Source organism: Pipistrellus kuhlii, unplaced genomic scaffold, assembly GCF_014108245.1.
Source record: "Pipistrellus kuhlii isolate mPipKuh1 unplaced genomic scaffold, mPipKuh1.p scaffold_m20_p_16, whole genome shotgun sequence".
Classification (NCBI taxonomy): Eukaryota; Metazoa; Chordata; class Mammalia; order Chiroptera; family Vespertilionidae; genus Pipistrellus; species Pipistrellus kuhlii.
The window spans coordinates 23565581-23578318 of NW_023425471.1; the positions used below are offsets into that span (position 1 = coordinate 23565581).

The window sequence follows — 12738 nt, forward strand, 5'->3', positions numbered from 1 at the left end:
GGAAGGGAATTAAACCAGTGACCTCTTGATTCCTTGGTTGATGCTCAATCCTTGAGCCACACTGGCTGGGCTGCAAATTTTTTTAACCCTCACCTGAGGGCATGCTTATTGATTTTAATGAGAGGGGAAGAGAGAGAGAGACAGAGACAGAGAGAGACAGGCAGTTGAGAGAGAAGCATCCATTGGTTGCCCCCCACATGCTCACTGAACAGAAATATAACTTACAATCCAGGTATGTGCCCTGGCTGGGAATCAAACCTGCTACTTTTGGTATACAGGATGGTGTTCCAACCACCTGAGACACACTGGCCGGGCCTTGTGGGTCAATTTTGATTGACTTTTTCTTTTAAGAATATATTTTTATTGATTTCAGAGAGGAAAGGAGAGGGAGAGAGAGAAACATCAATGATGAGAGAGAATCATTGATCAGCTGCCTCATGTAGGCCCCCACTGGAGATCAAGGCTGCAACCTGGGCATGTGCTCTGACCAAGAATCCAACCGGGACCTCCTGGTTCATAGGTCAATGCTAAACCACTGAGCCATGCCTATTGGGCTTGATTGACTTTTTTCTCCTTATTATTAATTTTCTTTTTCTTTTTCTCTTCTATGAATGATAATCTATCTATCTATCTATCTATCTATCTATCTATCTATCTATCTATCTACAATATATATAGTTAATATGCAAAGTGTGTCCCCTCAGGAGTTTGACCAGGAGACTGGGAGTTTGATTGCTGTCTATGATGTGTGGCATGGAACAAAGGGAGGCCCAGGCCAGCAGCCAGCAGCCAGGGAAGGAAGGCCCCAGCCAGCTGCTGGAAGGCCCCAATTGGCCCTGATCACCAGCCTACCTGGGCCTCTAGTTTTTTATAAGAAGTCAGGCATAGTGAATTTTACCCCAGTGGGTATTAGACACGTTTTTATTTATATAAATATTCTTGAGATAAATTCTGGGCCACAGTTAAGTTAGGGGAAACAATGTGATGCTTTTAAATCTTCCTTCTAATACATTTTTTTTTAAGTCTAGGGCTCCTCACTACTCAGAGAGGTTATCTGTAAGCACTATAACAAATACTCTATGAATTATGAGATTTTCCAGTCTGGCTGATGGGAATAGGAGATATACTCCAATTTGCATGAGTTCTGATTTCTCTATAATCCTTTCAGATAGTTCTTAACATTGCCTTTGGTAGTTTCTCCAAAATATATATATATTGGTTTATCAGTAATCTGCTGAATAGTTGAGGGAGACCCTCTACAAATCTCTGTAGTTCTTTATCTGATCTTCTCACCTCTCTAGTTGTGTGTCCTGCTAACTCCTCTCTTCCTTGGTCTCTCCTAACTCTGAGGGAAACTGTCAGGCTCTGCCTGGGTTTCTCTTACCTGACAGCTGCTTGAAAACTCTCTCTTCAAAGTGGTAAGCTAGGGCAATCATAGAGCATATTTGATTTGTTTCCTGTATTTTAAGGATCACTCTTCCTCATTCCTAATCTTTGACCTCTTGAAAGCTATTGTGTCCTATATTTATGGTGTGGGATTGTTTTTGTGAGGATGAGTGAGAGGGTTGTTTCAAACTGGTTGGTGAATCTAGTCCCTGGTAATCCATCTTGGCCAGAGTAATAAGTCCTTGTACCATTGGAACATTTATCATTTTATGATTATCACTTAGGTCTTTTTTTTATATTTTTTATATTATTTGGCATTTATTTATGCCCATCTGTCCTTTTACCAATTGATTTATGTTGATTGTTATACTCTCTTATATTATTAAACCATTTAAATTATTCTTCAAATTATTATATTACTCCTTAGAATTTTTAGTTTCACTGCTTCTGCTATTGATGAAAAGTTTACAAAATAATAATTTTGTTTCTGTTTTAGAAGATGCTATTTAAGGAGAGCTTACTTCTCCTTTCTCTAAAATATGTTTGGCAGACAGTTTACTTAAAATTATCAGATAATTTCATATATTTAAAATTGTTTTTCACTATAAGGTTATATTATTTTTTATAACATTTTTATGATCAAAGATAAAATAAGCAAATTTACAATTAGTTACTCTGATGAAAAACTTGATATTATGACCACTATTATGCTAGCAGTCAGTTATGTTTTAGTTTCTTGACTATTTTATTCAGTAAACCATTAGTTATTGGGTATATTAACAAATGGGATCCTCCCTTCTATGCTGTATTTATATACACATACCCTTATACTTTGGGATCCAACTTACAAGCAAAGATCAATAGTTCCTTTCTACTCTTAACCATTTAGCACATTCCAGGATAACTCCTGCTACTTTACATTTTTATTTTCCCTCTCTAACCACATTTCAGTCCCACAGATTTGGTACACTCTGATTTAAAAATATTAAGTAAATATATACTGTATATTGAAAAATGTATCTCAAAATTCTCTTTTGACAATCAAGTGTTTAGAGTACAGGTTTTGTTTACCCCAGGGGTAGGTTAGATCAAACTGATTGAAAATATAATGATGCTGTCATATTTTGAGAAAATGTGAAATTGTATGTATTTACTAAAAAATTATTGATATATAGTTTCATATTTAATTTTTTAATTTAATTTAGGATTTGCTTTCCCATATGCTACATATGGACCCACATCAGCGGTACACTACAGAACAAATATTAAAACACTCATGGATAACCCACAGAGATCAGTTGCCAAATGACCAGCCAAATAGAAATGATACATCATATGTCATTAAGGTAAAACATACTTTTATATACCTTCTAAATGCTTGATACTTTATAAAGCCGTTGCATGCCATTCACTCATGACCACTTATGTAATTACTTAAAAGTGTCTTTGTTTTTAAAAGATTATTTTTAGCCCTAACTGGTTTGGCTCAGTGGATAGAGTGTTGGCCCGTGGACTGAAAGGTCTCAGGTTCAATTCTGGTCAAGGGCATATACCTTGGTTGCAGGCACATCCCCAGTAGGAGGTGTGCAGGAGGCAGCTGATTGATGTCTCTCTCATCGATGTTTCTAACTCTCTTTCCCTCTCCCTTCCTCTCTGTAAAAAAAAAAAATCAATAAAATATATTTTTAAAAATATTATTTATAGATTTGCTTTATTCCATTTATTTCTAAATAACAACCATTGCCTCTCTCTCTCTCTCTCTCTCTCTCTCTCTCTCTTTACCATATAGCCTTTCTGATGACAAATACAAGTTTCTTGATTATATTTGCTTAGCTCTTAGAAAACACACAGGCTAGGACTAGATTAAATACAAATTTCATATGGAAACAAAATATTGTTATTGATTTCTAAATTAATAACCATCAGTGCATGTTCCTATATTTAAAGATATTGAGCCTAGATTTTAAATTTTAGTAATTTATGCATTCATCTCTTTTTGGACACAGATTGTTTCTATGTCTTGACTACTGAGAATAATGCTACAGGGAACAAGGGAGCACAGATAACTCTTTGATGATAAAGATGTTGTGATAGACACACATACAATGAAATATTATTCAGCTTTCAAAAAGGAGATCCTGCCATTTGCAACAATATGTATAGTGTTCCTGGAAGATATGATATTAAGTGAAATAAGCCAGACACAAAAATACAAAAGCTACATGACCTCTTATATATGTGGAATCTAAAAAAGTCAAATATGTAGAAGCATAAAGTAGAATGGTGGTTTCTGGGGTGGAGGGAAAAATGGGGAGAAGTTGGTCAAAGTATATAACATTGAAGTTATGCAGGATGAATAACTCCAGAGATCTAATGTACAGCATAATAGTACCATATTGAATATTGAAATTTGCTAAGAGATTTCAAGTACTCTCATCACAAACACACACACACCAAAAATGATAACTATATGAGGATATGCTGATTAGCCTTACTATAGTAATCTTATACTATGTATAATAAGAACATTGTGTTTATATACATAATATGTACAATCCTATAAAAAATAAAATTTATTTTTAGTTTATCTTTGCTGTTGAAAGTATTACGTATGTCCCCTTACGCCCCCCTTTTTTTTAAAATATATATTTTTATTGATTTTTTACAGAGAGGAAGGGAGAGAGATATAGAGCTAGAAATGTCGATGAGAGAGAAACATCGACCAGCTGCCTCTTGCACACCCCCTACCGGGGATGTGCCCACAATCAATGTACATGCCCCTGTCCGGAATCGAACCTGGGACCTTTCAGTCCGCAGACCGAAGCTCTACCACTGAGCCAAACCGGTTTCGGCCCTTACCCCCTCTTTTTATCCCTTCCTCCCTGCTCCAGTTCCTTCCCCAGGCTTTCACCACATTATCGTCTATGTCCATGGATTATGCATATATGTACATAAGTTTTTTGGTTAATCTCTTCTGCCCGCCCTTTCCTCTGAGATTAAAAAATTTTTTAAAACTTGTAAAACAAAATTAAATTAGTGCTGAAAGACTAATAAAATGATATATTGTAAGACACATAGTTATTAAAATAAGAAATATACAAGTAATCAGGTATTAATTCATCAAAGGCTCATCTATGTACAAGTCAAGTATTTTCAATTATTTTCCTAGGCAAAAAAAGAAAATAAAGAAAAGTTGTAGTTACATTTTGTTATTATATACTTGCAAATTTTTATTCATCTTCAGAGATTATGATTCATTTTGTAATATTTCTCATTATTTTAGGAAGCGGTGGTTGCCACATATTCAGCACTGACTCACAAGACCTTCCAACCAGTCCTAGAGCCTGTTGCTGCCTCAAGCTTAGCTCAGCGACGAAGCATGAAAAAGAAGACTTCAACTGGCTTGTAAGATTTTCAGTGTTCCTCTGATAAACTGGATGAAGAGAAAAGGCAAATGTGTAGCTTTTGTCTACTCTTATATCAAAGGCATTGTTTTCTGCTACATTACTTGAATATTCTGTTTAAGTCTTCTTATTTAGGGGCAGTGAAATTTAAAAATAAACATACACGGGTCCACAATACTCACAATATGTTGTTTTGAAGTAGTGTCCAAGATTTATTTAAATATATATGGTATCTACAAGGTCCTAACAGCTTCTTTGAACACTAGCTTCTAAAGTTCCTTTTAAATAGTTACTTTTGTAGTGTTTCTGGTCTCATACAATAATGATTTGGTGACTCATTACCAATAATCAAGAAGCAAATATAACAGTATAATGCAAATCAATTTCAGTATTTTTTGACATAAGATCCTGAAGGATAGGCTTTTTTTAAAAAAAAAAAAGAAGAAAAAAAAAGAAAAACAAATTGAAAGTGATTTGTAGAAGCTCATTATTGTGTACAACCAAAGGGCTCTATTCATTTGTTAGTAACTCCACTCTGTAATCACTAGAATGTAGACATAGTAGTTTGATTCCAGTGCAAAATTTATTTATGCTAATATGTGAACACCCGATATGGTTGGTGCCAAAGTTTTTACAGGAGAATTAAATCACAGATAATGTGTGCAGTCAGGCCTGTAGATTATCCATAAGTGGCCTCATCTAGAAATAAAGGTTTCTGTAAGGCTTCTATAGAGTTCACTTCTGATGGAATTGTACTACAAAAGAAGAATTTTTAGCCTAAGGCTTCATATTGATGTTGTGACCTCCTACTAAACAATTAAGCCTTTGAAAATAAAGTACATGGTGTTCATACTACCTTGGTTTTATGTAAGCTGACTTTCAAATGAACCATCATCATCTGCCCCCGCTCCCCGCCCCGCTTATAATGAATTGCACTGTTATTTTTTTGGACTTCCATGTGTTTTGAATTATGGTGTATAATAGTAGTATACCTTGAATTCTATGGAATATAGTTGAAATTTTACTGTAGTGAACTTGTGAGCTTAGCACTGATGATATAGTATAATGCATATCAGTAAACCTTAGACAATGCTACATAATAGTTATACTTCAAGAAGATAAACTGGCATTTTTAAATAGGAAGTAATATGAATGATCTGCATAAAATTTGAACACATTTTAAAATTATAAAAGAAACATGGCCAAAGTGGTCTGGTCTTATTAAATTTTATGATTCAAAATCACTATGTATTAATTATTGCTTTCTCTAAATGATATAATTTTAAAGAATCCTTTTGTGTTGTTGAATAAAATACTAGTACTACTACTACTACTACTACTACTACTGATAGAAAGAACACATGAATGTAAACTGGAGGATATTATAGTTTTGTTTAGTGAATATAAGTGAACTACTTATGTATGTTAGGTGTACTGTTCGCTCTGTGTTTTATTTTGCTTAGTTCAGAGAGAGAGAGTTGATTTCTAATTGCTGAAGTATATAACTTAACCTAGGAGACATAATTTTGGTATTTAATAAAAGAAACTACATATTATCTTTACCATGTAATATATATTCCATGCACAAAGATGTTTCTTGGGTGTGACGTATAAAAGTATGTATCTTTATTTTGAGGTGTCTTTTTCCAATAATTGAAAGACATTAAAGAACATCTAATGTCACATGGAAAACAGTGCTTAAAAAAAATTGGTATCATATCTTGTAGACTTTTGTGCTCCAAATTGTGTCTTTTTTTCTTTCCTTGTTTTGCTTTATTACTAGAAGCAATTGTATGTGACAATTTGTGTCCATATATTCAGACTTATTTTCCTCTTGCCATTATGTTCTTTGTACTTGTATGCCTTCCTATCAAAAGTGATAGGACACACTCAGATTTTCCTGGTGAACTTTTGAGAGCAGAGATACTTTTTCCATGTCTACTTTTATAGTATAAAATTAGCATAAGTGAAATTGGAAAATGAAAAATACTAAAAAATAACTTTCAGTCTTTCCATAATCAGTCATTTAAAAAAAATAAGTAGATGATCTTAACTAATTTACCAATGAATTTGTACAGAAGGGTCATGCCATACAGTCCCTTTATGAAAGGAACACAATCAGAATTAAGCAGTGAACAGCATGATTCCTCATCATTCATTGAGGATTGACAATGTATAAAAGATACAGATATGCTAGTGGATTTTTCCTATAATTTTGCAAGATTTTTCTTATGGAAAATTCTAACATTGTAGCTTAACAGTAGTAGGGAGCAACCTTATAAGGGAAAGCTTCAAACTATATCCTCATTTTGTAGAAGGAACTCAGTTAGGCATGCCTAATCAATCATGTGTCCATTTGGCTATAACTCTAAAGCAACAAATGCAGATGGGAATGGAACATTTTTAATGGGGCTTCTCTAAATGCTTAAGCATTAAAAATATTTTTATAAAACTTTACAGTGCTGTAGTTTCTAATGAATTCATGAACAATGATTTTGCATTGCTTTTCTTTCTAGTTGATGCTTCTTCATAGTATTTAATGATAGCACAGTTTGGGATTGTTATTGCTATCTGGAAGGGAAATAACATTTTTTCCTCAAAGGTAAAGCACCAATTTTACCAAGATAGACTAACTATATAATGTCCTAAAGCACATAGTATGAATAAGCTCAGGAAACCAATTGCAAGAAAGTTAAAATAGTAGTGCCAGCGATGGTGCTTTTGTGGAGAAATAAAGGTTTCAGTTGTTTCATGAGAAATGAACTTTAACCTATTGTGTTAGACCCAGTAATAACTAAACTGATTTTTATAATTTCTTGACTTTGATAAACATAGTAAAACATTTTTATAGTACCTCTGGTTAGCCCAAAGGGATTTCATATGTGTAGTCAACCCACAAACTTAAGCACAGATGCTTAGTGTTTAAAAAAGCATCATGCGGGAATACAGAAAACAAAACAAAACAAAAATCATGCTGAAATAGTGCTGACCACTTACAAACTTATTTATATTGATTGAATAGTATTTTCCTCACAACAAGAGACCCTTCATATCTGAAGAAGAACCACTTATCTTGGCCCTAAGGTTAACTGGAAAACTGCGGCTTTGTACTAAGCAAAGTATGTCTTTGGCATTCTCTACATTTTCTTTCTCTAGCCTTCTAGCCCCTGTGAGCTATCCTATTTGATTACCTCACAGAGGACTCCATGATTAAATTATTCCTAAAAGATTTTGTGCCCCAAAATGACCTCACGCCCTTCTCCTTACTCAAATCAGAACTTCCATTACCACAGAGCAGCTATTTTCATTGAATTAATTCACATTTTTCTGTCAGTGGTTAGTAGATAATTGACATTTTTCAAGAAAGATGTCCATTAATCAAATGAGTTTCTACTTGCTGGATTTTTAAGCAATTGAACCAGATGAGAATAATTTAAAATTCAGTTATTATCAGGGAAGATATTTTTGGGCAAGGAATTTACTCAGTATGCTGCAAGGCCAGATTATTATAATTTCTTTCCTTTTCACTTCTCAATTTACATTTTCTTTTAAAACCACCCATGCTTTCTAATAACAATGAAATTTACAATGAACTTCTGTGACAGAACTGTGTGGAGAGAAGCAGTTGTTGTCAATCCCATATTTATCTGTAGTCTTGTTTCACATAGTATATGATCTATAATATAATGAGTCTCCTGCTGCTCCCAGGTTCCTATGCTTGTTGTATTTATAGAGAAAAATAGGGCACAGAAAGAATGAAGGCAAACTGTCAGTGGGGTCAAAATATCTGGATCCTTTGTCTAGATTTCAGTACACAGAGATCCTATTAATACAATGTTAAATCTGAACAATAATGCAATGCATGTTAAGTATAGATTGGTCAATGAAACTTTTAGAATAATTTCTTACATTCATCAACTTATTCAGATAATTTTGGCATGTATCTCAAAATGAATGATTGCTGAAATTAATAGGAGAATCCAGTACTGTGTTTTCTGAATCCCTATGCAAGGCTGCAGTGGTATTGATAGTGATTATTCACAAATACATTTTACTAATGGATGCAATATTCCTGGGTTTAGTGAAGTCCATCATATAATTTTTAATAAAATGATAATGCTTGATCACTTAAAATTCAAGTTGGTTGCTAATAGCTAAGGTATAGTCACTCTTAAATAATAAATATTAGTTTCTTTGAACTATGAAGAGAAACACAAAGTAAAAGTATTTTTAGAAAACAAATAGTCAAGCTTGCTTAGTTATATTGTAGTGCATGATGTATGTACCTTTTAGAATGTTGACCAGCAAGAAATCTTTGCTAAATGCTTAGAAGTGTGTGTGTGTGCGTGTGTGTGTGTGTGTGTGTGTGTGTGTGTGAGAGAGAGAGAGAGAGAGAGAGAGAGAGAGAGAGAGAGAGATTGCCAAATTAGGATTTGCTTTATATTCACATTTCTAAACCTTAGACAATAGAGTGTTTTGCTTTATTATAATTATCTAATTATGTAAATTAATCTACTCTTCAAAAGGTATTTATTTAGCATACTAGAGGTTCAATGCATGAAAATCCATGCACTGGAGGTGGGGGGATCCCTCAGCCTGGCCTTTCCCCTCTCACAGTCCAGGAGCCCTCAGGAGTGGGAGGCGACCTGGCAATCAGGGTAAGGTGACACCGCATCACACATCTGCTAGCAGCACAAGCCTCTGCCGGCCATGGTTACCTGAGCCATGAGCCGGTCCTGGGTGGCTGGGGACTGGTGGACTCTGGAGGCAGGCACACGGAGTGGCTGGGCCCACCTGCTACCCTGGCAAGGCTGAGGGAACTGGGCCACCACTATCTTATTGCAGTGGGCACCACCATCTTTGAGGGCAGGGCAGTCAATTAGCATATTCCCTCCTTATTGTCTGTGGGCACTGCCATTTTTGAGAGTGTGACAGTCAATTAGCATACTCCCTCATTGGCTGTGGGCACCGCCATCTTTGCAATGGTGTGAGAGTCAATTAGCATATTCTCTCTTATTAGATAGGATAATTTTATATGGGACAGTTCTAGTGAATGTACTAAGTTCCTTAGTTTCTTAATAAATTGTCATAATGTAACCAATTAGATTTATTTGCTTCTTTTCTTTTGTATTAACTAATATTGTTCAGGTCACATTTGAGTTTTCAAACTCACTCTCTCTGAAATTGAGACAATGTGTAGCAAAAAATAAAGTAATTTTGTGTTTTAATATGATAAATTCAACATCACAAAAGCATTCTAACAAGAAATACCCATTCTTAAAGTGATATAAGAAATCCTAATTAAATATTGAAATGCCAGCCTGGTTTAGAAAGGAGAATTTATCTTGCATTAAATTCTAAAGTACAAAAAAAGGAGAATGAGGTGTTTCTGTGTTAATTTTTTTAAGCCATAATATAGTGCTCGTTAACATCATGTTTATGCAGAGTGTATATTTTGCTGTAGCCACCACTAAAAAACAAACAAAAAACATGATCTTTCCAACACTTCCCAAGCACTTTGGGATTCCTATACTTATTTTCTGATATAGAAAATATGATATTCACTGACATTTTATTGAACTTCTTAAAAGAGAAATGGCAATAAATAGAAGTTATGTGTAAATTTGATTCACATGTACTTAAAATCTTTAATGTGGATATTGAAAGAGGTGGTCCCCAATGTTCAGCCAACTGTATTTTCTTTTTCTTATAAGTGTTTTTAAAGCCTTGCTTCTTTTGACATGAAAGTTGTTATTGTACTACATTTTTCAGGTAAAACACAATCCAGTAGTGCATTTTATAGTGTTGTTTCTCTCAGAGTGCTGCTAAAGGAATTGCTATCATCTTGAATTTACAACATGCCAAAGATTACATAGAATTTATATTTATTTTTTTGTTAAAACTCTGTGAGCAACATTTATCAACATATGTTAAATTACTGGAATTTTCTGGATACTAAATAAAAAGGCTGCAACTTTCTAACATTTTACAGTTGACCTTGCTTGATCATTTATGGTTATAAAACTGCTTTTAGCTACTCATAGATTTCATTGAAAGTACCTGTATATTGTTCAGGAGCCAGTTGCAAAAAAATGTGTTTCAAGATGTTATTTGTTTATGTATATACCTTGATATTTCCAGAATGATAATATTTTCTCACTTTAGTATTGCTCTCTTCTTTCTTTCTTTCTTTCTTTCTTTCTTTCTTTCTTTCTTTATTTATTTATTTTTAAATAAATCTTTGTTGTTCAGATTATTACAGTTGTTCCTCTTCCTCCCCTCCCCATAGCTCCCCTCCATCTGGTTCCCCCACACACACACTGTCCTCATCCACAGGTGTACAATTTTTGTCTAGTCTCTTCCCACACCCCCGCAATCCCTTCCTCCTGAGAATTGTCAGTCCACTCCATTTCTATGTCCCTGATTCTATTATATTCACCAGTTTATTCTGCTCATCAGATTTTTTATTCAGTGATTCTAAGATTCACTTGCTGATAGATATGTATTTGTTGTTCATAATTTATGTCTTTACCTTTTTCTTCTTCTTAAAGAATACCCTTCAGAATTTCATAAAATACTGGTTTAGTGGTGATGGACTCCTTTAGCTTTTTCTTGTCTGTGAATCTCTTTATCTGACCTTCAATTCTGAATGATAACTTTGCTGAGTAGAGTAATCTTGGTTGTAGGTTCTTGCTATTCATCACTTTAAATATTTCTTGCCAATCCCATCTGGCCTGCATAGTTTCTGTTGAGAAATCATCTGACATTCATATGGGTACTCCCTTGTAGGTAACTAACTGTTTTTCTCTTGCTGCTTTCAAGATTCTCTCTTTGTGTTTTTCTCTTGGCATTTTAATTATGATGTGTCTTGGTGTGGTCCTCTTTGGATTCCTTTTGTTTGGGGTTCTGTGTGCTTCCTGGACTTGTAAGTCTATTTCTTTCACCAGGTTGGGGAAGTTTTCTGTCATTATTTCTTCAAATAGGTTTTCAATATTTGCATCATGACCATGAACCTGGGAGAACAGCTCATCCTTCTGTTCAAGAAGCTGAAAATCACAACTCCTGTGCTGACTGATGCCAGCTCAGCCACCAACTCAGAAGAAGAAGAAGAAGAAGAAGAAGAAGAAGAAGAAGAAGAAGAAGAAGAAGAAGAAGAAGGAGGAGGAGGGGGAGAAAAGTAGAAGACAGATGACCAAGGCTACCCAAGAAGCTAGTATCCCCACATGGGGTTGACTGAAAAAGCAAGTGGTTAAAGAATAGGGGGTTCATATAACCCCCTCCACCCTTTTTGTTGCTATAATGGCACTTATCAGCTGCCAAGTAAGTATGGCTATAAGAGACTTACTGGACATATGTTCCAGACCCCGCTGTAGTCAATCCAGTCACATGGATCTGGGAATCAGTACCAGTGTTTACTAACAACACCAATATGGTCAGGGGTAGCTTTGAAAAGCACATAACTCCTTCTTCCCAAGGTGATTATACTTGTAACTAGAGGCCCAGTGCATAAAATTCATGGATAGGGGGAGTGTCCCTCAGCTCAGCCTATACCATCTCCAATCTGGAACCCCTTGAGGGCAGTCAGACATCCCTCTCCAACCCAGGACTACTGGCTCCCAACTGTTCACCTGCCTTCCTGCCTGCCTGATTTCCCTAACCACTTCTGCCTGCCAGCCTGATCACCCCCTAACCACTCTCCTGCCAGCCTGATTGATGCCTAACTGCTCTCCTCCTGGTCCAATTGCCCCTAACTGCCCTCCCCTTCTGGCCTGGTCACCCCTAACTGCCCTCCCCTGCTGGCCTGGTCACCACCAACTGCCTTCCCCTGTGGTCCTGGTCACCCCTAACTATCCTCCCCTTCAGGCCTGGTCACTCCTAACTGCTCTCTGCGGCTGGCCTGGTCACCCCCAACTTCCCTCTTCTGCGGGCCTGGTCCCTCCCAACTGCC

General features: G+C 35.6%; 1 protein-coding gene across 3 annotated transcripts in view; it reads left to right on the forward strand.

Moving 5' to 3' along the window:
* The window catches only part of RPS6KA6 (ribosomal protein S6 kinase A6), a 166271-nt gene extending 159927 nt beyond the window's left edge, over positions 1-6344 (forward strand). For all 3 annotated transcript variants that reach the window (XM_036439817.2, XM_036439820.2, XM_036439819.2), the window contains 2 exons: positions 2592-2732; positions 4670-6344. In XM_036439817.2, coding sequence (XP_036295710.1) covers positions 2592-2732; positions 4670-4795 — 267 coding nt within the window. In that variant the 3' untranslated portion in view covers positions 4796-6344. The remainder of the gene's footprint in view (positions 1-2591; positions 2733-4669) is intronic.
* Positions 6345-12738: the final 6394 nt, after the last annotated feature.